General features: G+C 44.5%; 1 protein-coding gene across 1 annotated transcript; it reads right to left on the bottom strand.

Moving 5' to 3' along the window:
• Positions 1 to 8,729: 8,729 nt before the first annotated feature.
• neff1 (neuronal intermediate filament family member 1) lies at positions 8,730 to 13,027 on the bottom strand (the record flags this gene model as incomplete). Its single annotated transcript, XM_080532357.1, has 4 exons — positions 8,730 to 9,099; positions 9,467 to 9,591; positions 10,098 to 10,415; positions 12,299 to 13,027. 4 exons carry the CDS (start codon positions 13,025 to 13,027, stop codon positions 8,730 to 8,732), a joined length of 1,542 nt encoding a protein of 513 aa, XP_080388483.1.
• Positions 13,028 to 27,706: the final 14,679 nt, after the last annotated feature.

Below are 27,706 nucleotides of genomic sequence, written 5' to 3'. Positions count from 1 at the left end.
CACTCCCTTCTGTCCCCTCCAGTACGTCCTTTTTGCCTGTCCTATAGTCCTCCTTACGCCTGTGCACTTTTATAATTTAACATATACTGAAAATGATGGGTCCGTTTCAATATTTTAAAAGCCTTATTTCTTTTCCTCACAGCATCTTTACACTTTTCACCCCACCATGGTACTGCTTTCCTCTTTATTTTTCCTTTACTCTTAGTAGTGCAGCAGATTAAATCAATATTTCATAAGAATCGTTCACTTGGTGATACAAGCACCAAATTTGGCACAAATGATGTCCAGGATGTACTTTCTAAGAAAAGTACGGTTTCCAGCTGAAAATCCAAGATGGCTGCCACTTTTCAAGATGGCCGCCTCATCAGATGCAAAATAACGTTTTTTGGAGTAGAACTTGAATGAACAGAAATGGGTTAATGGTCCAAACATCAAAATGAATGTATCCTTACTGGAACTCAATTGTGTCAATTGAATTCCAATATGGCCGCTAGTTTTCAAGATGGTGGCTATTACGTAACTCAAAATAAGCGTTTTTGGAAGCTGTCTGATCACAGATATTGCATTAAATTGAAGGGCAGCATTCATCACCATTAATTGAGATGATGTGGTCAACCATCTGTCGACATCACTGCTGTGAAACCAGAAACCAGAAACCTGTTAGTCAACCAGTATGAGTTGGCATCTCAAGTCAAAGAAGCAAACAAAGATGTCAGGCATCATGAGCAGACCAGTCAGTCTCAGAAGTCCTTCACTGACAAGGTCCAAAAGTTGTTTGATGTGATGAAGGATCTGGGCAATCCTTTCCAGGAAGAGTCCAAAGATCTGCTCACATTGGACACAAAAACCATCGCACATCCCAGTGCTGCTGAGCTTGTAAGAACTCACTTTGAGAAAGGTCAAGCTGCCTTCAGAGACTTTTTCAATGGTCTGGGGGATGAGGGTTCCTTCTATAAGCCCATTAAAAAGAACAAAGCCGACTTCTTTCGCCAAGAGGCAGCTGCAGCTTCCAGTGACATGAAGAAGCAGGTACTCAAAGATGACTGTCGTCTGTTCTCGCAGCTTTTTATATCGTGCCAATCACGAGAGTGTGACCTGCTTGAGTTCTTTAAGCATGAGAATCAACCTTTCCCTGCTGCACTGAGTGACACAGGGAAACTCCACTCTGGCCAGAAGTCTCAGCTTTCAAAAATTCTGGAAGCTACCATTTCTCCTCCTGACAAACAACCAGAATGTGATGCCATTATCATTGATGGTTCCTCTCTTGTGCATTCATTGTCTCCTACGACATCAAAGACCTTTCAGGAATATGCTGTCCAGGATGTAGTTCCAAAAATCCAGACCTACTCATCAAAGTATACAACAGATATCATTTTTGATGTCTACTGGACTTCAAGCCTGAAGGCTGAAACTAGGTCAAACAGAGGTATGGGAGGTCGACGAAGAGTGACAGACAAAAACAAACTGCCACCCAACTGGAAAAGCTTCCTGCGAGACAGCAACAACAAGACTGAGCTCTTCATGTTCCTAGCCGACAAGATAGTGACCCTGTGTCCCAACAATGTCATAGTTGTGACCAAAGGGGAGCAGGCTCTATCAAACAAGCCCATCAGCCTTGAAGGCTTAAGTCCATGTAACCATGAGGAAGCTGACTCCAGAATCTTCATACATACTCTTCATGCAGCCAAGCAACAGATGAAGTCTGTGTTGATCAAGGCATGCGACACAGATATTCTTGTTGTTGCAGTCAATGTTTTTGTGACTCTTCAGGATGCAGGCTTAGTAAGGCTTTGGGTAGAATTTGGCCAAGGTCAGTCCATTAAGTGGTTGCCTATCCATGACATGGTGCTTTCTCTTGGCTCAGAGAAATCCAGTGGCATGCTGTTCTTTCACGCCTTCACTGGCTGTGATGTTGTGTCAGCTTTTCGTGGCAAAGGCAAAAAAACGGCATGGCAAGCATGGGAGGTTTGCCCTGAAGTGAGCCCTGTCTTCAAAAAGCTCAGTCAGTACCCACCTATCATAGAAGATGCAGACCTCAACATCCTTGAGAAGTTTGTCATCACCATGTATGACAAGCAGAGCACTACAGGCAAGGTTGATGAGGCAAGACTAGAATTATTTGCGCGGAAGCAAAGGTCTTATGATGCCATTCCACCGACAAGCGCATCCCTCGTTCAGCATGTGAAACGGTCTGCCTTCCAAGCTGCCTGCATATGGGGCCAGGCAACAGTGTGCAAAATGCAAATTGAAAGTCCTGCCAACTGGGGCTGGAAAAAAGATGGTGAGGTCTGGCAAGTGGTCTGGACAACCCTTCCACCGATTGTTCAGACGTGTGAGCAGTTGACGAAATGCGGCTGCAAGACTGAATGCAGAGGACGATGCAAATGTTATCGATTCGGCCTGAAGTGTACCCAGTTGTGTGCCTGTGAATGTGAGGACTAAAAGAAGAAACAGCCATGATTGCCAGCCATGTTTTGCTCAGAATTGTACAATGCAGCCTATGCTTGGACATGTTTTCTGTGTTTCCGCTAACTACAGTATAAATGAAAAAAAAGACTTTTTTTTTTTTTTACAAAATACAACAACAAAAAAACATTGGGGGAGACAAAGACAGCCTCTACGTGGCCTTCCCTACAAGTAGCTTACAGGTCCAATAGCCAAAAGTGAAACTAATGTCTTTAATGCATCTTTTAGGAAATTGCTCAATCATTCTGGTTATTTTGTGTCCTCTTTGAAATGATAAAATAAAATAAATTTGTAGCACTGCTTAAATGCAATATGCGTATTTTATCGGAAACAACACCAAGAGAGTGTTTTTAGTTTAATTCCCATTTTATCACCATAATATTCAATAATTTTGATATTCTAAATGCAGAATTGGATTTCTCACACTCAAAAACATATATTTCAATGTATAGGCCATCAAAATAGGATTATTCAGTCAAAAACGCTGTTTGAATCCATTTCGAATGGCGGCCATCTTGAAAATGGTGGCCATTTTGTTTTTTCAAGTGGAAACCGTACTTTTCTGAGAGAGTAGGTCCCAAAGCACTTGTGTGCCAAATTTGGTGCTTGTATCACCAAGCGAACGATTATTTCATTAATCTGCTGCACTATAGGGATGGATCTCAATGCGGCTGTTGTGATACCTATTTTTATTTCCGTATCCAATTCGTCTATGGTCAAATTTCCATTTGCCCGGTTCATATAGTATATATATCACTATCTTCTTTAAACTTTTCCCAGTTGGCTTTCCCAAATACCCATTTTCCACCCCTATCCGCTTCAACCACGGCTGCATTAATGTTTATTGTTAATACGACTGGGTAATGGTCGCTACCTATGGTTCCCTCCTGATATACTTTCCACTCACATCTGTGAGCAATATTATTTGAAACTAAGGTAAGATCTAATGTCGACTCTCTTCCTGTATTAATATCTATCCTTGTTTTTGTACCATCATTTAGGCAGACTTAACTTCTCTCCTCTAACAAGTCTTCTACTACCTGCCCATTAACATCATTTTTTCCACTCCCCCACAATGTATTATGTGCATTAAAGTCCCCACACCAAACAATTTTTGCTCTATTTTGCCCTTCTATTTCTAGGATATTATTCAGCTCTATTCTGTTACACGGGTTATAATAATTAACAACCACCAGTTCCTTCTTTCCTATCCATACTTCCACCACCACATACTCCAATTCTTTCCCAATACCCAGTGTTCTGTAAGGAAGCCCTTGTTTAATAAACCCCATCTTTCCTATCTTGTCTAATTGACACATATCCATATATAATACAATCTAAGTTTGGCTTCAACCATGATTCCTGGATACAGATAATGTCAGTTTTTTCCCTCCGACTCTCTATGAACTGTTTAAAATCCTGCCCATTGGCTATCAAACTCCTCGCATTCCATTGGAGTATTAGAATTACCATTATTACCCAATACATTGTGGCCCTTGACTTGACAATATCCCCTTATTAAGCTCACTTTCCACTTCTTCCCATTTCAACCCCTTCATATTCAGATGTTGTATCGCTACTTTGACAATTATTTTAATCCGTTCAGTCTTGCTCTTAACCATAGCTGTTGCATTTATCACTCATGCTATAAAAGCCACCAAACTCTTCTTATCTTCCCACCTTTTCTCTTTATCTTCCTGTTCTATATTTACTGTCAATTGCCCTTTGTTGTACCCCTGTTCCTTATCCCGTTTTTCCTGTCCTGTCTTCTTAACTGCCTCTGCATAAGATACTTTTTCCTTTACTCTAATCTGTTGCACCTCCACTTCTCTTCTCATCACTTCACATCCCCAATATGCAACACTATGCTCCTTTCCACAGTTACAGCACTTTGGTTTCACTCCCTCTCCACACTCTCCACTACACCTAGCACATCTCTTCTTCCCTTTGCACATCTTAGCCACATGCCTCATTGGTTTTTGCACAAATTCCCTAACTCTATACATGATAAATCCCAAGAAAATCTCCCTTGGTATGTTTTCTGTTTCAAATTGAATCAAAATGGTCTCAGTCTCTTTTTTCTCAGCTCCCCTTCTCATTCTTTCTGCGTTTTTGACCCCCCTATTATGTGTGTCTCCCTTTAAGTTTTGTACCAAATCCTCCATATTAACTCCTAGTGGCACTCCCGAAATTACCCCCTTGCACCCACCATCCCTCTTCTCCCCAACTCTTACTATTTTGGAGATTTTGACTTTTCCAATACTAGTTATTACCTTTGCCTTTTCCACCTGTTCTTCATTTATACACCCCACAAGCAAGTTTCCATCTCTCAAAATGTTTGCATATTTCACATCTCCATTTAAATGTTTGATCATTTTTGTTAGTTTCAACGGCTCGATTTTCCGTACCCCACCCTCTCCCTCAAATCTCACCACAACATTTAGCAATCTTGTCAAGTCCTTTCCCCTACCCTCTCTACTCTACCCTCCGATTCACTCCCACTTGAGCCTACTTCTTTCTTTCTCTTAATTGCCCTACTAGCTTGTAGCATAAATAAATGCTTAGGCTGTAACTTTTTGTTGAAAAGTTGATTTCAGTGTTTACAGAACAGAGCAGTGCTTAAAGAGATGTCCGTTTATTTCAGTGTGTTTAAAGGAGTCTGACAGACTTTCATGCTTAAAGAGCAGTCAGTTGATTTTGCATGTGTTTCTTTTGTTTTGCACACAATCATTTGTTCGTTCATCTTTATTTATGAATAAATGGGGAGCTAGGTGCTCCTCTGAGCACATGGCCCCAAAAAGTTATGTGCACCCCTGGTTATAATGTTAATGGTAGCATAGGCAGTTCAAGTCAAGTTAACATACTGTAGCGAACGGAGACTTGGTAGTGTAACTCGCCCCATGCGGGAATCGAACCCCGATCTCCCGCATAACCGACGACCGCGCTAACCATTAGACCAAGAGAGTTAACTCCCTTGGTGGAGCTGTTAACGGGCCCCATACAGGATCGTTACACTATCCTCACCGTTTGGGAGAGCGTGCCCTCACGCTTCACTATGTCAAGTCCCTCACGTGGACACGCCTCTCCGATGGCCTTCCTTCCATCCCAACTTTCTGACACCAGTGTAGAGAGTTAACTCCCTTGGAGGAGCTGTTAACGGGGCCTCATACAGGATCGTTACAATACAATATGCCCAAAGATGTATATGTCTGTTATGGGTAGCTAATGTATTTGGACCCAGGTGCAGAGCAGAACAGAGTAGATCGATGCAGGAGTATGATTCAAAATAAAGGTACTCTTTATTTGAGCAAATTAACGTGAATAATAATAACCGCACAGTAAGCGATGAAACAAAAGAGGAGAAAGAAAGTCTCAGATGAATGCTTAAATAATAATAGAAAACAAAAACAACAAAACAAAAGAGGAGATGGCTTTTGTCTCCCAAAACGCCGTCAATAGAACATGGCAAGGCCAGCTACTTACAATAGTCATTCGGTACTTATTTCCTAGGCAGACGAGGAACGATAAGGCTACGGTGACACGCACACACACACACAAATACATTTCTCTCTAGCATACCAATCTAGTAGATGTATGATGACCATAAGATATTTTTTGTATTTTCTATTATGAAATAAAATCGTTTTTTTAATTGTGTTTGTTTGTGTTACCGTCTTTATTAAATCACTGGAGCATAACAGTTTGAGCCGACATTCCTTTCTATTTGGAATAAAATAGAAGTATCAGTATTTCTAATAATCATTTTCACTCAAATGTCTAGCAAATATGTATGCAGATGCATATCATCTGTGTTATCATCTATAATAGAATACGCAGGCAGCCTTTGTGAGTGTTTGGTTAATAAATGGCTTTATTTGGCTTTGGGAGGAATATCACTGCATGAGCAGCACACACAGTCACAGTAGTATAGCAGAACGTTCTGGAAAGTGTCAGCACTCCTGGAACCACCTCGGAAACGTGAAATGCAAGTGAAACTCTTTTTATTATTTGATATGGTTAAGGCAATTTCATTTTCATTTTTATTTTCATTTTTATTTTATTATTTTTTTACACACAACAAGCAAATCCCATCCCCAGTTTTCAAGCTCCAAGAATCAGGCCATGCAGTCAGTCAATGCCTGTTGATTGATTCATTTCTCAAGAAAGGTACAGGAGTGAAATAAATAAATAAATAAACATAAACACAAAGCTAGCCCACCACAGTGTGCCCCAGTCTCTAACAACATTTTACATTCTGTCAAGCTCTACGTTGCCCTACAACACATAGTTCACAAAAAAAATTCAAAGAAGACAGGCCATTTCTACTTCAGGATACATAGAGTTCATTGACTAAATGCTTAGGACAAATGCCCTGTGTTCTCTCTCCTTTTTTGTAAACATTTCTGATCAGCCAACACAGCACAGTTTCTCCCCTCTCATTCTTTAGATGTACATCAACAGACAGTCACTGTATCCAATGACTCTATACTGTATACCCTAACCCACTACATGCTATTACAATCCACTCTAATGCAGGACAGCTCTGCGGGGTTTGTTGTGGTCTACTATGTAAGACTGCAGTGTAGCCACGGGGCTGGTGGGGGTTGGGAGACACGGTGATAATAGCCCTTATCTGTGGCGCACCATGTGGCCCCTGGTGGCGTCTACGCCGGCTGCCACCTGCAGTCACCCTGGAGGGCCGTCACTGTCAGCCCCAGCTGGCCTCACAGCCGCCTCCAGCCTCCTCCCTGTCTGAGGCAGAGCCCACTAAGAGCATGACTAACGACAGGCAAAACAACCAGCCAAGGTGGTTAGAGAGCACTAGAGGACTGGTAACCATTCAAAACAACCAGCCAAGGCGGTTAGAGAGCACTAGAGGACTGGTAACCATTCAAAAAGGAAAGCACGGTTTGTTCCTGATAGGGAGGGGGACAGACATTCAACATCAGGGGTGAATTATTGGATTCTTCAATTCAATTCAATTCAGCAGGGCGTCTCATATTCAGTGACAAATGAATCAATCAAGAGGGGGTATTTATAGTTCAAACGTAATGGTATAATGGGATAAATAGCAGCATTTTTTTCAACTCTACATTCCTGAAGGTGCACTTCTCCACAGAAGAGCCACTGCACAACACACGTATCTCCTACCGCTCCAAACAGAACCCTCCTGACTACTCTATATCTTTTATCTTTTATGTTTTTGTCAAATTGTTGCCAGTATTGCCGTGCCATGACAGTCGCGGTGGAAGAGAGAGAGATGGGGCCGATGAACGACTTGATTTTCCTGTGATAATGACGTAAAGACATGGAAAATAACCAAGCTCAATGGACAGGACATTCTTGAGCTTTCTTCGGTGAATGAAGGGGGAGGGGGATTGTGGGAAGCGTGTCGTCCACCTCTCGTGGGACATGTGTCATTTCATCTGCGGCTCCAAAACAGGTTATTGCACCAATGGGAATGCATCAGATTTAGTTTTCCTCTCATCATTATGCTGACATTGATGAACAGTTGTATAGAGCACCATCTACTACACAATAGCTAATATATATCCACGGTTGTTTTGTTGTTGTTGTAGAAATCAAATAGCACCTTTGGTCCAACCAAACGTTGGACTGGTAAATTTGGTTTGGTTCCTTCAAACCTCAGTGTGCATATAATAGTCTATGTGCTACTAGAATCCTATTATGACTTACTATCAGGCTTGACGGTTGCTCTTTACAACATAACTTCATTCATTAATCATTAATGGCACATAGAGACATCAGGACATGGAAGGGTAGTACTGTCCCTGACCTACTAATCTGACATCAAACCTGCTTACGGCATTCTCTCTCCCACACTGGCGTGCTAGCACTGAGCTACATGCTAGCACTGAGCATCTACTCTGCTCTATATACAGTAGCTAGCATCTTTTACGCGGCAGATTCCAATCAACGTTGCCCAGAGAAATAGAGGTCAAGGGTAGAGTGTAAGTGAGTTTGTTTGTGTGTGGGTGTGTGCGTGAGTGTGAGTGTGTGTGTGTGTGTGTGTGTGTGTGTGTGTGTGTGCGTGTGTGTGTGTGTGTGTGTGTGCGTGTGTGCGTGTGTGCGTGTGAGCGTGTGTGCATGTGTGTGAGAGAGCGAGAGAGTGTGTTTGTGTGTGTGCACGTGTGTGTGTGTCCTTTTGAAACAGAGGTGGCGTGAGAGAGGGGAGTGGCCGAAAGTCCATAATGAGTGAATGAGAGGACCGTGGTGAGAAAGGCATTGATGACGCGAGCAGTTTACTTGCTGCTCTTGCTGGCAGCACCTCCCTTCTTCTCCTCCTTCTTCTCTTCCTTCTTCTTCTCATCCTCATCCTCTTCCTCTTCCTCCTCCTCATCTCCCTCTCCATCCTCCTGCTCGTCTCCATCCTCTCCCTCCTCGGCTTCCTCCTCGTTCTCGTCCTCCTCTTCCTCCTTCTCTTCCTCCTTCTCTTCCTCCTCCTCCTCTTCCTCCTCGGCCTCCTCCGGCTTGGCCATGGTTCTCCTGTAGGGGGCGGAGGAGCCCAGGGCGTAGGAGCGTCCGGAGGAGTAGGCGTAGCCGGAGTAGCCCGACTGCAGGATGTTCCCGCCCACGGTGCTCAGACGACACTCTTCACCCTCCAGCAGCTTCCTGCAGAGAGAGATGGAGAGATAGAGAGAGAGAAGGAGGAGAGAGGAAGAGGAGGAAGGAGGAGAGAGTCTGTTTACATGTATCAAATTCCAGCAGTTCTGGTTTTATCTTTCTGTTTCAAAACAGAACCGGACGTTGGCGCTACTGTGTTCGCCAACAGAGACGTCCGTTTCGCCGAAACGGTCGAAGGTGTTCTTTGAAAGACACGTTTGAAACGTTTGTTAAGATTTACCGTCAGTCCGTTTCACAGGAACACATTGATACAGTAGCGATCGAAACCGCTCATAGAGGCAATATGGTGTGGATCGACGGCAACTAAACCTCTCGTATCAGTCAGCAATCAACCTCCGCTCAAGATGTACTGTACCTGTAGGCTGCGATCTCAATATCCAGAGCCATCTTGACGTTCAGCAGATCCTGGTATTCACGCAGGTGGCGGGACATCTCACCCTTGGTGCTACGCAGCGCAGACTCCAGCTGCTGGATGGTCTCCTGCAGACACACACGTCAACACACACACACACACACACACACACACACAACCGACGTTCATGTGGGCTTCGGGATAAAAACACAGAGACTTCGCTGTAGGCCGATACATGTAATTTGACCTTCAACCACTGTAACGGGACACACACACACACACGGGCGCGCACGTCCATGAGTTGTGCTACAGGGGTTTGGTCATCTTGAGGTGACACACACCACCTGTAACATGAAGCTGCTGCTTGGTGGGATTGATCAGAAGAGATCTCAGAAAAGACTGTTTAGACACAGGTGGTGTAGTGGAGGGTCAACCCAAGTCAAATCAGTTTACCCACTTCCTTATTTGGGTGAATAGGGTTTAGCCACCGTTTTCTTCTAGGTCAGTGTTATTTGTGTCTGGGGTTTCCCACCCACGGTGTTCAGGGGTTTACCCACTTGTTTCTTTGTTTTGTTCCCCCCCCCCACCCCCACGACATCTCTGGTAGACACCATGTCACCATCCGGGTACTGACCTGCATCTCTCCCATCTCGTTGCTATGGCGATCCTCCATCTCAGCCATCTGCCTCTCCAGAGCTTCGTTGTGGCCTCGAAGGGCGTCGATCTCCAGGGTGCGGGCCTGCACCTGCCGGCGGTACTCGCTCAGCTCCTCCTTGCTATGCTTCACCTGGTCAGAGTTGCGGGCGGCCTGCTCGGTCACGCTGGCGAACTTGGAGCGGTACCATTCCTCGGCCTGGTGCTGGTTCTTGGAGGACAGGGTCTCGTACTGGGCCCGGATGTCCTTCAGAGCCACGGCCAGGTCGGGTTTGCTGGTGTCCATCTCCACGGACACCTGGTCAGGGATGAGGACCGCAGACACAGGGGGTTTGGGTCAGTCATTTCTAAAGCGTTGGCTAACCGATGAAGAGAGAGCGCATGACCAAGCAAGCAATAACAATCTTTGATCACTTTCTGTTTTCTATTGTTGGTCAATATGTAAATATGTAAATAAATTTGATTTAATTTAAATATATATATATATATTTATATTGAAGTCAACTGCAGATTATTAATTATTAATCTCTGATTATTGGAGAAGGGGTAGGATTAAATAAGCGTATGCTTCTTCCTACTCCTTTTCGGACATGTTAAGTAAATAGTGTTTTTTGTTTTGTTTTGTTTTTGTTTTTGTTTTGTTTTTGTTTTTGTTTTTCTTGTTTTTGTTTTGCCTTTTGTTGTTATAACTATTCTTTCTACACATGTTCGAAATAAAGCTTTCATTCATTCATTCATTCATTCATTCATTGTGTGATGTCATTATTTTGGGTAAAAGTCATCTGCTTTAAATGTCCTTTGTCTTCCTTCAAATGTAAAAGAAAAAATATATATTTTAAAACATTACATAAGATGACTGATTTATCATTATGAAGCGAAGCAGTGTGCTACGACTCGGTCACGTGGTAGAGACAGGGGGATGCTGTGAAGCTTGGTCTCATGTGTTCTTCTAATCAGCCAGCTACACTGATGAGGAGGATAATGAATGGACTGCTGAGTCAGGATTCTGGTCAAGTGTGAGCGCTGCTGTCAATAGCTTACATGGCAAGTATTTTCTGCCGGGCAAAAGAAAAGCCCTGGAGAAAACTCACTATTACTCCTGTTAATGGTCATTTCCATAATGAAGGAAATTACATCATGAAGGTAATCCTATTGACTTTCTGTCAAAATGCTGTTTAGAATTCCTTATGGCTTATTTTGCTAGGCTATATATATATTTAAATCGTAGAATAACATATTCTGAAGTAGAATAAATGTGTTTAAGAGGTAATGATGGTAATATACAACGGCAGTTTGTACCTGCATGGTGCTTCAGCTTTACAGAGTTGACCCTGTCCCCTGTCCCCCGTTCCCCTTCCCCCTCCCCCGCCCCCGCCCCCCCCTCCCCACCCCCATACTAGGACGACCACACCTAGATTATGCGCTACTATTTTCTCCGCATTGTCAGGAGCACTGGGACCCCTATAAACACAAATCTCTCTCACCCTTCTCTCTCTCTTTGCCTCTCTCCCTACTCCTCTCTCTCTCTTTCTCACTTTTTTTGCCAAACACACTGTGACCCTGACTCTCATGTGCCATAAACAGTCTAGGCTACTTTAGATTTAAACGCAGTTATCAACACTTCCCCTCTCAGTTTGTTTTAGAGAGTTGATGATGGTTCGGGGGACTGCAGAGCATTTTGCCAGAGAGGGGAGGGACAGCGACATGGTGCTGTTTTACGCAGAAGTGCAACTGCAGTGGCGTAAATTTTGACTGTCATCAATCGCACTGCGGAGTGTGCGCCGGTGCTGTGACAGCGCATGTGCTGTGAATAACTTATGTTCGCTTGGATACATGGAAGCGATGAAACTATAATTTGACAAAAAATGTCAAAAGAATTTCCACCTGATCAAAGACGTGGATGAGACGGCATGGATTTGATCACTAGCTCAGTGAGTGTATTTATACGAATATCTCTTGACTGTGTAGCCTACTCACAATTGTGCAAAGAAAATTATTAGACACTATATTTGGCACTACTCGGACAACACAGAAAAGTTTCCATGTCAATCAATAACCAATATGCATGACTGTTCCGTTAGTTTAGCCTATACAGTGTGTGTGGTGTCATAGCCTATACTCGAAAAGAAGATGGGAAGGTGTGGGTGATAACTGATGAGGGTGAGGAGAATTAATTCTCACCTGTGTGGCTTGCAGAGACGCCTGCAGCTCCACCAGCTCCTCCTCGTGAACTTTCCTGAGGAAGGCGATCTCATCCAGCAGCGACTCGACTTTCTTCTCCAGTTCCAGGCGTGACAGAGTGGCGTCGTCCACGTCCTTGCGGTAGCCCTTCAGGTTGTTCTCCGCCTCTTCGCGTTGCCTCGTCTCGTCGTCCAGCTTCTCCTTCATGCGGTCCAGCGTGTCGTTCATCTGCACGCAGTCCAGGTGCATCTGGCTCTTCTCGTGGGTCAGCTCCTCGACGCGCGCCCGCAGCTCGCGGACCTCCTGCTCGTACAGGTCGTGGAGACGGGAAGGCTCGTGGTGGCGCTGACGCAGCAAGGCGACTTCGGCTTCCAGCACCTTGTTCTGCTGCTCGAGGTTGTGCACTTTCTCGATGAAGGAGACGAAGCGGTCGTTCAGGCCCTGGAGCTGCTCTTTCTCGTTGGTGCGGATTATTTTCATCTCGTTGGTGACGGCCGTGGACTGCGTCAGGTCCATATCGGGCACGGAGGAGAAGTTGCGGCCGGATCCGGTTTTGCGGTAGCTGGAGGATGTAAGCATGGATGGGGAGCCATAGCTGCGGCTTGGGCTAGAGCGGTATCCCCCGGAGAGGCGAGAGGGGCTGGTGCCCAGAGACATGCGGCCGGTGGACCGGGGCGCATCTCCAAAGACCTTCCGATAGGAACTGCTGGAGTAGCCGGAGTAACTCATGTTGCAGGTGGAGAAGTGATGCTGACCTCTGCTTGCGGAGTCCGTTCTCACTGGCCGGTGTGAGAGTGAGTGTGAAGCGTATAGGAGTGCGGGAGAGAGAGAGAGAGTGAGATGCGAGTGATGTCTGGCGAAGACAGGTGCTTTTATAGTGATGGAACTCGAGCATCATCTGACGCAGAGGAGGCAGAGGAGTGGGGGAAACCTGCAAGCTCCTGCAAAATGCCCTATTCTCTGGGGAACACGAACTCACTCATGCTGCTCCTGTCCTGCCCCTTGTACTTCTGGCAACTCATCCTCATCTTAAACGAAATGTAATCCATGCTGCACAGTAATGGCCACGGAGGTCTCGAAAACAATGGAACAGTGTGACAGGGGATTAACCAATTATAATAATAGACAACTTGAATACGAATAAGAAGAGAAGCATAATAGACTTAATCACCGTGATGATTAAAAAAATCATGAAATATAGAAGGAAGAGTACAATAAGGTGCAGATTTAGTGGTTAGTTAGTGGATATAGGCCATAGACGCGTGAGACGTGATTTGGGTTATGGGTGATATTTCAGAGAGATAAGTTCCCAGGTTATCCTATATCTCACTGAACACTGTCATTGCAGTTTTTTTCCTTTGCTGTCCCAGCAGAATGGCGTGGGATCGATGTATGTAGAACTGTGCACCAGACTGTGAGTATGTCTGAACGGTGCTGTAATGCGGTCTGCAGCCACCTCTCTCTCACACGCCCGACCTCCGCAATATCTGAATATGGGATGAGACACGCACCGAGCCGTTTCTGTGAGTGTCCCCCCCCTCCCCCACCCACTCACATGCGTAAATTAATTAAAAACCTGTTTCACTCTTACGTCTAGCCCCTCGTAATATTTACTTCATTATACATTTTAAAATTGACTTCAATAGGTACCTACTTCATTACCTACTTCAATATTTACATCAGTAGCCTATGCAGCACACATGAAATGGTACGTCTATGAGACATTTTCCAGCCCCCCAAACAGTGTGGGTGATGATTCAGCACATGTCGCGGACGGTGCAGGGCTCTAGGAAGGTTATTTGTTCTGGTGCTGGAGGAGCCTGTCTTCTTCTCCTCGCCACAGCGGCCTTGGTCCCGATCCAGGACGGTCGACCACGCCCTTGCAAAGGGTACAACACACACGCGCCTGTACTGTCAGGGGACTGCAGGTTTTCTAGGGTTTGGTCAACACTTCTAAACATCTGTGTGTCTATCTGCCCTATTCACAGCCGCAGTCTAGCCAATCATTTTGATTTTTTTCAGTTTCGAATTCAGTAGTAATTGCATTCAACATTAGTTGGACTCTTGTATTGGACGCAGCCCAACAAAACACCGCAATTGTGTTACTCATGCTCAATAGTAAGTAAAACAATCGACACAGTGTGTGCTTAAAGAGCAATGCGTTTTGCAGTTGAGCATTTCAAATGTTGCTTCACTTCAGTCAATAGCATATAGATGCTGACACAGACAAACAAACAAGATAAATAGATAAATAGACAGACAGACAGACAGACAGACAGACAGACAAACATAGACAGACAGACAGAGATATAGAGAGAGAGGGAGAAAGAGAGAAAGAGAGAAAGTGAGAAAGTGAAATAGATCATTAGATTAGATTAGATTAGATTAAACTTTATTGTCATTGCAGAGTACAAGTACCAGACAACGAAATGCAGTTTAGCATCTAACCAGAAGTGCAAATGGTGATATAAAACATGATATAAACCATGACAGTGATAGCAGTATGGCAAGTATGGGAGTTTAGAGGTAGGCTATATACAGTTATCAGCTATGTGTTAAGGTAGATGTACAGTTAAGATAGATATGTACAGTTAAGACAGTCAGACACTGACTGTTCAAACTCAATCTGTTTATCAGAGTGGCAGCTCTGTGAACAGTGGTAGCTATGTACAGTTAAGGTAGATATGTACAGTTAAGGTAGATATGTACAGTTATGGTAGATATGTACAGTTAAGGTAGATATGTACAGTTAAGGTAGATATGTTCAGTTAAGGTAGATATGTACAGTTAAGAGAGTCAGACACTGAGAGTCATTGTACCCCATGTGTGTGTGACGGTGGGGGGGGGGGGGGGGGGATTGTTAATCAATCTGTTTATCAGAGTGGCAGCTCTGTGAAAGAAGCTGTTCTGGAGCCTGCTGGTATGGGACCTGAAGATCCTGTACTTCCTGAGTCTCTTAGATAGTAGGGGTCATGCTATAATGTGCAATTGTGTTGATGGGTCTCTTAGGTTTCCCTTGTGATTGTGCAAACAGAACAAAGGTGAAATCATGAATTTTAGCTGAGCCTGAACAGAAAGTGTTTGTTTTGAAATGATGTGGTTGACCACGATTACTTAATTACCCATACCCACCACAAGAGGGCAGAGCATGATCAGGTATATCCTCCTGCATCTCCAGTTGGCTTTGAGAGACTAAGTAAACAATAGGATAACCCTCTCGTCTTCAGGTGTAACAGGATACATTGCAACCATTAACTGGAGCAGTAGACAGGAATATGATCTGTTCTCCGTCAAATGTTCTTCATGTCGCAGACCCAGTCTTTATTACCCCTGTTCATAGAGCGGATTCTCAATCCAATCTCTCTTTTGGTTGCCATCAACCAACTGGTAATTATATCTGGGTGAATTGGTTGCATAGAGATCTACAATATCTGAGTCCTTGATCTTTATGACAGCATATACCCCTGTTTAGAGAAGAACTTTCAACAATGATGTCTTAACTTCTCAGATTCATACACTCTACCCATAAAGATGCTATTCGTAAAGGGTTCTTCGGCTTTCCCTGTGAGAGAACTCTTTCCACAGAATATTCTAAATGGAACCCAAAAGGGTTCTTCAAAGGGTTCTCCCACAGAGACAGCTGCAGAACCCTTTTTTGGAAACCCTTCTTTTAGAGTGTAGAGTAGTATCCACTTGCTTCTAAGCAATTCCACCAAGCCTGCCTCTCATCCACAGTCAGCCTACTATGGTACCCTGAGCACGTACTCTCACCAGCCTCCACAAACACTTCAGCATCTGTTGGAACTCCAGCAACTAACTGACTTAAAGCTACTGGCTGTGCTCAAATGTGACACACACACACACTCACACATACACACACACACACACACGCGCGCGCACACGCGCACGAACACACACACACTCTCTCTCTCTCACACACAGACGCATTCTCACACGCACATACACACACAAATGCACACCCACAGACACACAAACACGCACATAGACAGACACACAAAAACACCTGCGCACACACACACTCTCACACACACACACACGCACACAGACACACAAACGCACACCCACACCCACATACACTCACACACACACACACACACACACACACACACACACACACACACATTACACACACACACCCTGCAGCATTTCACCCGAGGGCTCAAACCCAGTTCCGAGCTAGCCAAGACGGAGCGGTACCAGAATGCTCCTCTAAAGGAGAAGGTGGCTGTGTGACTCAGCAAGAAATGAAAGGTGGCAGAGTAGAGTCACGGCCTCCCAGGCCAGCAGACATCATCTGCTCCAGTCGTCTAGCAGCACCAGCTGCAGCCCAGCAGGACACACACACAGCCCACAGGATGGAAAGTTTGCGGCGTTGACGCAGCCGAGGTGGTTTGGAACCACGCTCTGGTGATGAGGTCAAGCGTCCTTGAGGAAGTCGTCTTGGCTTAATGGCAGACGGGGTCGAGCCCTGGCCGTCTGACCGACGTTACATTACAGACGTTTAGCGGATGCTTTTATCCAAAGCAGCTTACAACAAGTAGTTTAAGTAAGTGAATCGTCTATACATTAATCTTCATGAGGAAATTCTATCTATGCTAGGACCAGGGGCTGTTGGCAGTCAGAAGGAAGAATTACTCTTCTTTTTGGGGGGATTCACAGTAGAGAAACTGTATCATCACTATGGTTGGGCCGCAGCCACTTTACACTTGTCAAGGCTTTTCAGGAATTGAACATGATTCTCCAGAATGTTCTTTTTGCGATATCTAGTCTTGGGCTGAGACGGGTCCACTAGCAGCACCGGCAGCAGGGAAGGCCCAACTACAGCCAGAGACTGTGAGAGACATAGAGATGCACAGAGTAGCCACATGCTATCTTAACCATTCATTGCATTTGTGAGATGATGAGGGCCATGTCGTCCACTAGTGTGGAACTTCTTATGAGTTGGGACGGCGTCAGCCGATTGGATCAACGTAAGGTCTTTAATAGGTTTATCTATAGATTGTAAATGTCTTTCTGGTGCCCTCTCCTGGTGCTGTCATGCCAAATACTGTCCGGGTGCCAAAATGTGTCCGGGTGATGTAATCAGGTCTTTCAAATGCCATGATGCATTTGTTGCTATGCCGATGCTGGCATTCCGGCATGCTAATTTCACTAGTTAGTCGCTACGCTAATGCTAAACAAACCCACATCACATCAGCCAAAGGAGTGATATGACCATAACTGGATACTACTTCGTTTGCAATCATTGCTACCTAGCTAGCTCACATATTTACTCTTCAATCATCTAGCAGCATGGTAGTCATTTTTTTTTTTTTGTAATCAATTATTTATTGCAAAACAGTACACATGAAAAACTCACATTTAACACCAAACAAAATAAGTGTCTGCCCTGATTTCCCCCCCCCTTATCTTAACCCCCCCCCCCCCCCTCCCACACTATAAACACATGAGTAACCCCCCCCCCCATGGCGATAACATCCCTTCCACCCCCCCCCCCCATAGTTCTTCATTACACTATATTTGGTATATCATACAATCATAATAATACAACAATTACAGGTTAACTTCACATACAACACAGCCTACAACACAGTCACTCCATCAACTCTTTTATCCTATGTATTGCAGAGGTCCATGTTTGAATTGTCCTTTCTTTAGCTCCATGTATTCTGGCTATAGATTGTTCCATGTATAGTATGTCCAGGAAAGACAGCAGCCATTGTTTACGCGTAAGAGTATGTGGAGGATTCCATCGTAATGCTAACATCTTTTTGGCTGCGGTAAGACCAGCAAATAAAACACGAAACATGGAAGCTGACAGATCTAACGATGAAGTATCATTCAAGATCAATAATCTCGGACAACAAGGTATATGGATCCCCAATAGATTAGATAAAGTGGAAGATATTAGTTTCCAAAATGCCGCCACCCCAGGACATTCCCAGTACATGTGTAAAAAGGAGCCCACATGACCGAGTGAACACAGATCACAAATTGAGGAGGGTATGATTTTCATGAGGTGGCGTCTTCTCGGAGTGAGGTATAACCTGTGTAAGAAGTTAAAGTGAATAAGCTTATGATTAGGATTTTTAGATGTGATATCCAGATTGTCCCAAACAGTCATCCAATCAATATCCCCATCAGAAAAATCAAGGTCTCTCTCCCATACCTGGTGAACAAGCATGGTAGTCATTTGACTGAACTATCTGTATTAATGTACATTTGATAAGTAAGTAAGTAAACCAGTTAGCTAGCTGTGGTTGGAGCTATGGAGCTTGTCACCAGTTATGGAATTATATTTATCACTACTTTGGCTGATGTGATGTGGGTTTGTTTACTATTGGCGCTTTTCCACTACCGGGCTGACGCGGGCCGCATTTGTATCCGAGCCGTGCCGTACTTTCAGAAACGCTTCTCCATTATACGGAGCGACCCGGGACTTTAGGAGGAGTTACGTGTCATAAGAGCGCTTCACTGTAATAAGTGCCGCTATACAGCTCAACGGGGGGAAATGCGATAAAAATTATGTCAAAATGCAGCATTATCATGCACAGATCAGCCTTAAAACATGTAACGTTAAGTGCCTGTTACTTGCCGCTTTCAGTTCGTCACATCAACGGGGGAAATGCGAGATGAACTCTATGCGAGTTCTATAAATTCCTCTGTTGAACGGAAAGTCCTAAAGTGTTTTAGCGTTCCCCTTTTCCACTGGTAATAAGGAATTGGCAAGAATAGATCGATATAAATAGATCAACATTTAAAAACAGATGAAGAGAATGATTACAATATAGAGATAAAAGTGTTATTACTGGAACTGTATTCTATTAGCGGGATAAAGCACTCTCTATTTCGGGCTAAACTGTGCAGTGTAGCCGGCGTCCTGGTTCCTCCAGCAACCGGACACTTCCATAAATAACAACAAATATGTAATATGTAAATATCAGTGGAGGCTCCTCCATAGAGGTGGAGGAGGCCTGGCCTCCCCAATAATTTGAGAGAAGAGAAAGAGATTTAAAACAATTATTTTATTTATTTATTTATTTAACAAAAAACATATTTAAATTGTTTTTATATTAATATTATTTCTGTTTTGTTCATAAATCTGACATTTTCCATGGCTAAAACCCAATATTGCAATTGTAAAGCACCTACAGGCCAGAATCCCTATCCGTTTGTATTGAGGGAGGCCAGGCCTCCCCCAGGAAAGTGGTTTCTCATAGAAGTCAATGTAATGCAATTATTTTCATGGCAATATGTGATTGGCCAAATCACTGAAAATGGGTGGGCAAGGGAGGCCTGGCCTCACCATGCATTGAGTCCAGGGCTGAAAGATTTACATTTTGTTCGTCCAATCACATGAAGCCATTTTGAGAATTCGCCAGTCACTTCAGTCAAAGAAACACTCGCCATAGTGGCCACGAGTGTCCTTTGAACAAATAAAACACTTGAGTGTTTACCATTTAAATCAAAAGGCCGGGGCAACTTGTGGGTGGTTTGATTCGATCCTTAACTTTGTTAAGCGAACGAGCGCATCGAACAACAAGCCTTTGAGCCATGCGAGTCGATGCAGCGCAGTGCTATTTTCACTTTGCCTTTCCTGCCTTTCCTTTCCTGAGCTGTAAAGCTGCAAAGCTGCAAGAGTACCAAACTATTGCCATTGGTGAGATTATGGACGTTATTATTTCCAGTGTAGAGTGTAGAAAGTACAAGTGTAGTGTAGAACGGTTTCAAGACTGAAGCTGACGGCCTGACAGACAAAGATGGCACCACTTCCTGGTCTCTCCTCCCCACAAAGGTGACGCCGGGCTGCCCGGGGGCCTGATGTCAACACAGGAAGTCAGGGTCAAAGGTCAGGCGGCTGGTAAATCACTAACACATGAGCACACATGCACACACAAACGCACAGACGCACTCACGACACGCACATACATACACACACACACACACACACAAACACACACACAGACACACACAGACACGCACACTCATACTCTTACTCATACTCACACACACTCACACACACACACACACACACACACACACACACACACACCGATCCAATACATACTTTCAGTCTATGTGATGTACTTTCAAGATAGCTCAAAGGCCTTGTTCTTCTAACATATCTAGACATGCCCAAATAAGGACCTCCTGGCCTGGCAGACGACTTCCTGTCCAAACTATGACAGGTGTTCCTGTAGGATATGATGGCTCTTAGTGGATATGATAGACCCCCCTCCCAAATTTCGTTGTCTGGTACCTGTACTATGTCAATGACAATAAAGACCATTCATTCATTCAGACACAACCAGGGACCTACCTAGACTCTATGATCATGTCTATAGACACAACCAGGGACCTACCTAGTCTCTCTGATCATGTCTATAGACCCAACCAGGGACCTACCTAGACTCTGATCATGTCTATAGATCCAACCAGGGACCTACCTAGTCTCTCTGATCATGTCTATAGATCCAACCAGGGACCTACCTAGTCTCTCTGATCATGTCTATAGGCACAACCAGGGACCTACCTAGACTCTGATCATGTCTATAGACCCAACCAGGGACCTACCTAGACTCTATGATCATGTCTATAGACACAACCAGGGACCTACCTAGACTCTGATCATGTCTATAGATCCAACCAGGGACCTACCTAGACTCTATGATCATGTCTATGGGCGCTACACTGTCTCCATGGAAAACATCATAAAATGGAGGATGAAAATATGAGTAATGAATTATATTTTTGCCTCAGCTATATACTGTAGTTACATGTTACATGCTTTCACGAATGTAACTTGACTGTTCTGAAGGCTCTCGTGATGCTGTCTGCAGATAATGGGGATGGGTAACCCTATAGCCTTGATGGCTTTTAAAGAGACATTCAGATTATTCTTAGCCAAGTGACATTTAACATGTTATAATCATGTTGAACCATCAAGATTCAAGTCAAAGTATTTCAATCAGGAGAGACTTAATGAATTTGTAAAAAGGTTTATTGTATCGTATTGTGTTTGTCTGCCTGTATTGTGTGTTCCCTGGTGAAGATAACATGATAGAAAATAACAAATAAACATGTTTGGTCTTTGGCCATCCTGGAGCTCATCACCCAGGGCCTTACTCTGGGATGGCAGTTGGTCCCAACTTTCTCTTTTCAGCATTCCTCTTTCGAGTATCCTTCCTTCTGTCTTCTCTCTTCTGTCTTCTCTCCTTTCTCTCTTTTCTCTTCTTCTCCGACTCAATCAATGGCCAAATCGTTTCCTCTCTCTCCCTCTCCCCCTCTCTCTCTCTCTCTCTCTCTCTCTCTCTCTCTCTCTCTCTCTCTCTCTCTCTCTCTCCCTCTCTCTCTCTCTCCCTCTCTCTCTGTCTTTCTCTCTGTCTCTCTGTCTCTCTCTCTGTCTTCTCTCTTTTCTCTTCTCTTCTTTTCAATAAGGGTCAGATGAGATAGGTTGGTCCCAATAAGGGTCAGATGAGATAGGTTGGTCCCAATAAGGGTCAGATGAGATAGGTTGGTCCCAATATGGGTCAGATGAGATAGGTTGGTCCCAATAAGGGTCAGATGAGATAGGTTGGTCCCAATATGGGTCAGATGAGATAGGTTGGTCCCAATAAGGGTCAGATGAGATAGGTTGGTCCCAATATGGGTCAGATGAGATAGGTTGGTCCCAATAAGGGTCAGATGAGATAGGTTGGTCCCAATATGAATGAATGAATGAATGAATGAATGAATGAATGGTCTTTATGGTCTTTATTGTCATTGCTATAGTACAGGTACCAAACAACGAAATTTGGGAGGGGTGGCTCAATATGGGTCAGATGAGACTCCAATCCATGAAGGAGTCAGCATCGTGTCCACGGCTGGAGGCAGGCGAGAAGGCTAGAGTGTGAAATACAAATAAAATTAGTTTAAATAAACTATTATATATATACAATAATATGTATATATATATATTGTGGACCTTTAAGAAATGTCCTCACCAGCAGCAGAGACTGTTGGGGAAGCGCTCAGCTGAGGTGCTGCAGTCCAGTCCATGAAGGAGTCAGGACCGTGTCCATGGCTGGAGGCAGGCAGGAAGGCTAGAGTGTGAAATACAAATAAAACGAATTTAAATAAACTGTATTAATCAGTAAATGTTGATGATCTTCATGTGGCAAATTATACAGTAGAGTGAAACAATGTGGCAGATACACTGGACTTAATGTGGAAGTGCTTACATCCAGTACACAGTGCAGAGTCCTAGACACAACATATTATGCATTCATAAGTCTAAATAATACAAATTCCATTATATTTATATAGTGCACCTTTAAGAAATGTACTCACCAGCAGCAGAGACTGTGGGGACAGCTGGCTGGAACTTGAAGACTAGAGTGTGAAACACAAATAAAATGAATTTATATAAACTGTATTAATCAGTAAATGCTGAAGAGCTTTATGTGGCAAGGCATACAGTGTATATATATATATATATATATATATATATATATATAGTGGACCTTTAAGAAATGTACTCACCAGCAGCACGGAGGATAGGTCTGTTCAGATGACCTTGTCCCTGGGCCTGGTTCTGTGGACTCAGGTGGAGTCCTTGTCCCTGCGCCTGGTTCTGTGGACTCAGGTGGAGTCCTTGTCCCTGGGCCTGGTTCTGTGGACTCAGGTGGAGTCCTTGTCCCTGGGCCTGGTTCTGTGGACTCAGGTGGAGTCCTTGTCCCTGGGCCTGGTTCTGTGGACTCAGGTGGAGTCCTTGTCCCTGGGCCTGGTTCTGTGGACTCAGGTGGAGTCCTTGTCCTTGGGCCTGGTTCTGTGGACTCAGGTGGAGTCCTTGTCCCTGGGCCTGGTTCTGTGGACTCAGGTGGAGTCCTTGTCCCTGGGCCTGGTTCTGTGGACTCAGATGGAGTCCTTGTCCCTGGGCCTGGTTATGTGGACTCAGATGGAGTCCTTGTCCCTGGGCCTGGTTCTGTGGACTCAGATGGAGTCCTTGTCCCTGGGCCTGGTTCTGTGGACTCAGGTGGAGTCCTTGTCCCTGGGCCTGGTTCTGTGGACTCAGATGGAGTCCTTGTCCCTGGGCCTGGTTCTGTGGACTCAGGTGGAGTCCTTGTCCCTGGGCCTGGTTCTGTGGACTCAGGTGGAGTCCTTGTCCTTGGGCCTGGTTCTGTGGACTCAGGTGGAGTCCTTGTCCCTGGGCCTGGTTCTGTGGACTCAGATGGAGTCCTTGTCCCTGGGCCTGGTTCTGTGGACTCAGATGGAGTCCTTGTCCCTGGGCCTGGTTCTGTGGACTCAGATGGAGTCCTTGTCCCTGGGCCTGGTTCTGTGGACTCAGGTGGAGTCCTTGTCCGTGGGCCTGGTTCTGTGGACTCAGGTGGAGTCCTTGTCCCTGGGCCTGGTTCTGTGAACTCAGGTGGAGTCCTTGTCCCTGGGCCTGGTTCTGTGGACTCAGGTGGAGTCCTTGTCCCTGGGCCTGGTTCTGTGGCTGGAACTTGAAGGCTAGAGTGTGAAACACAAATAAAATGAAGTTATAAATTGTATTAATCAGTAAATGCTGAAGAGCTTTATGTGGCAAGGCATACAGTATATATATGTATAGTGGACCTTTAAGAAATGTACTCACCAGCAGCACGGAGGATAGGTCTGTTCAGATGACCTTGTTCCTGGGCCTGGTTCTGTGGACTCAGGTGGAGACCGTGTCCCTGGGGCTGGTTCTGTGGACTCAGGTGGAGTCCTTGTCCCTGGGGCTGGTTCTGTGGACTCAGGTGGAGACCTTGTCCCTGCGCCTGGTTCTGGTTCTGAGCTCCTATCAAGTGATGAGTCAAGAAGCTGCAGAGGTCTTCCTTTGATAAAGATCTCAACAGAACATTGTATGTGTTGAGATCCAGCGAAGGTGTAAAATAGCTCAGATATTGTTGAATATCCATCTCACTGCAATTCGTTTTCTGGTAACTGTCAGGTTCGTGGTCTGGTACTACACTGTTTGTGGCTTATAAAGCTACTGCATATACTATATAAATACATATACACGCCTATGACATCACAATCAAGTTCTGTCATTGTCCTCGGTAACAGAACCAGAGCAGTGGGTCAGAGCTCTGGTCAGATTGCTATTGTGACATCATCAGCAGCACATGTCACAAGACGCTTTACAAACTGAAAAGATCGAGTAGTAATAATAAAAAGAAACATAAAAAATAAATAAAAGAAAGTATAGGGGTCAATAATTTGATAGAAGAGAGAGAGATTTTAAAAAGCAATAATTATATTTATTTTATTTATTTATTTATTTAACAAAAAACATGTTTAATTTTTTTAAATATTAATATTATTTCTGTTTTGTTCATAAATCAGAATTTTTCCATGGCTAAAACCCAATATTGCAATTGTAAAGCACCTACAGGCCAGAATCCCTATCCGTTTGTATTGAGGCCTCCCCCAGGAAAGTGGTTTCTCATAGAAGTCAATGTAATGCAATTTATATCATGGCAATATGTGATTGGCCAAATCACTGAAAATGGGTGGGCAAGGGAGGCCTGGCCTCACCATGCATTGAGTCCAGGGCTGAAAGATTGACATTTTGTTCGTCCAATCACATGAAGCCATTTTGAGAATTAGCCAGTCACTTCAGTCAAAGAAACACTCGCCATAGTGGCTACGAGTGTCCTATCAACTTGTCCTTTGCAGGACACGTCTAGAACACCCATGGCTATTATCCCTGAAAATAATAGCGCATTTGGCTTAAAATGACCTCAGAAGTCTGCGAGATTCTGGCGCGATTTATACATCGAATAGGTAGACAACATTTAGGATTTATTGAACAGTTTTATTTTTAATGTAGTCGATTTCGTTTTATTACAAGTCAATTTAATATTCTTCAATTTTTTCCAAGCGGAAAAAAATTGGCCTCCTCAATTCTGGAAGTCACCAGCCTCCACTGGTAAATATGTATAATACCACGTTCATTGATAAAATGACGCCAGGGATGGGAAGGGGTGATGGCAGTTTTAGAAGGGGGATGATGAAGCTCTGGACTATGGAACGGCACAGCACAGCACAACGGGGGGAAATGCGATAAGAATTATGTCAAAATGCAGCACCATCATGCACAGATCAGCCTTAAAGCATGTAACGTTAGATATATAACGTTATACAGGGAGCGATGTATTTCTACGGAAAGGCTGTGCTTCTCTCATTGTGTGTGCTTTGTGTGTTGTGTGTGCTTCTCTCATTGGAATGACGTGGGGCTCATACAATCGCCGCGTTTGTTATAGATACGAGTGCAGCGCTGTCTTGCTGGTAGTCAAATATATTTATTTATACAGCATATGGATGTTACGTGCCTGTTAGCCTACTTGCCGCTTTCAGTTCTAGTAGATTTGTAGTTTAGATCTCGCAACCAGGGATTGGGAAGCGATGTATTTCTACGAAAAGGATGACTGACGCGGGGCTCATACAATCTCCGCGTTTGTTATAGAGTGCTCCGGTGTCTTGCTGGTAGTCAAATATATTTATTTATACATACAGCATATGGATGTTACGTGCCTGTTACCTGCCGCTTTCAGTTCTAGTAGTTTAGATCTCGCAACCAGGGAAATGCCAACATGTGTTAAAGGGAGCAAGACGCGAATCTACCGGCATTTGACTCATGAGTGAACGGCGAAAATGCCTGGACGGCACAGCGTGGGATTCCATTGAAGTTACAGGGAACTAGGTGTGAAAGAGGCTTAAATGTTGAAATAACAGTAATACAATGTTCATTGATAAAATGACATAAGGGATGGAAAGGGGAGATGGCAGTTTTAGAAGGGGGATGATGAAGCGCTGGACTGAGGAACAGCATAGGCACAGCACATGCTTGTTGTAAATAAAAGTTCTATGATGCATTGAAATTACATTTCATCGGCATAGCAACGAACATGCCATGGTGTTCGAAAGACCTGATTCCATCACCCGGACACATTTTGGCACCCGGACACTATTTGGCATGACAGTGCCAATAAATGACTGACCTGAGACACTGCAGCTGAGTTGATACTACTCTCCAGCACAGCAGGTGGCAGTGAAACACCCACATGTGATTCACGCCCACCCATATCACAGAAGTTGAAGAAGGGTGACTACGGTACATGGAGCTCCTCATATAATCACAGTTAATTTAGGGAGTGCGCCCTCTAGTGGTTATAAGGTGGTAAAAGGAAGAAAAACAATTGCTCTGATCTAAACTGGTTGTTATGGAGTGGGGGCTCAAACACAACTCATACAGTATGCACAGTAGTTCAGTGAGACATGGTTAAATCTAATGGATGTGGCAAAACAAATTTGTGGTTAGCGAATGGATCAATAAGGTTGGCAATTGTATCTGACTGAATACGTCAATAAACGGGGTTGTGTTTTGAAAGGTTTAAAATGAACGGATAATGCCTATGAATGAGTACATTCAATCTACTGTCTGCATTAGCCTATCCTCTCAGTAATTTTGGGGACAAACAGCACTCTACTCTGACTTTGATATGGATGACTTTATCTCCTGGTCATTTGTAGTATGTTATTCTGAACTATGACCTGAGCAGATCCACACAGAGCGTCAAGGTGTCACCAATGAAATGACATCCTGCTTTAGCATCAGGTCATCATATTTCTAGTGTTAGAAGCGGTTTATTTCGGGTCTGGTTTTGTGGCGGAAATGGGTCTAAGAGGTTTTTCAGCAGAAGAGTGGATGGTGCTGTGGTCTCTATGTGTAGGTGCTGAGGTCTCTATGTGTAGGTGCTGTGGTCTCTATGTGTAGGTGCTGAGGTCTCTATGTGTAGGTGCTGTGGTCTCTATGTGGAGGTGCTGTGGTCTCTATGTGGAGGTGCTGAGGTCTCTATGTGTAGGTGCTGTGGCCTCTATGTGTAGGTGCTGAGGTCTCTATGTGGAGGTGCTGTGGTCTCTATGTGGAGGTGCTGAGGTCTCTATGTGGAGGTGCTGTGGCCTCTATGTGTAGGTGCTGTGGCCTCTATGTGTAGGTGCTGTGGCCTCTATGTGGAGGTGCTGAGGTCTCTATGTGTAGGTGCTGAGGTCTCTATGTGGAGGTGCTGTGGTCTCTATGTGTAGGTGCTGAGGTCTCTATGTGGAGGTGCTGTGGTCTCTATGTGGAGGTGCTGTGGTCTCTATGTGGAGGTGCTGAGGTCTCTATGTGTAGGTGCTGTGGCCTCTATGTGGAGGTGCTGTGGTCTCTATGTGGAGGTGCTGAGGTCTCAATGTGGAGGTGCTGAGGTCTCTATGTGGAGGTGCTGTGGCCTCTATGGTGCTGTGGCCTCTATGCTCTGTTCTGCAGGTGATCCCTTTGATTCGCCAGGTGCAGCTCAGCTCACACATTGAGACAGCCATGTACCCAGACCTACACACACACAC

This window comes from Nansenia antarctica, assembly GCF_963989245.1.
Source record: "Nansenia antarctica genome assembly, chromosome: 5".
Taxonomy (NCBI): Eukaryota; Metazoa; Chordata; class Actinopteri; order Argentiniformes; family Microstomatidae; genus Nansenia; species Nansenia antarctica.
Note: the sequence above shows the minus strand (reverse complement) of the source record. Positions and strands in the feature narration are given on the sequence as shown.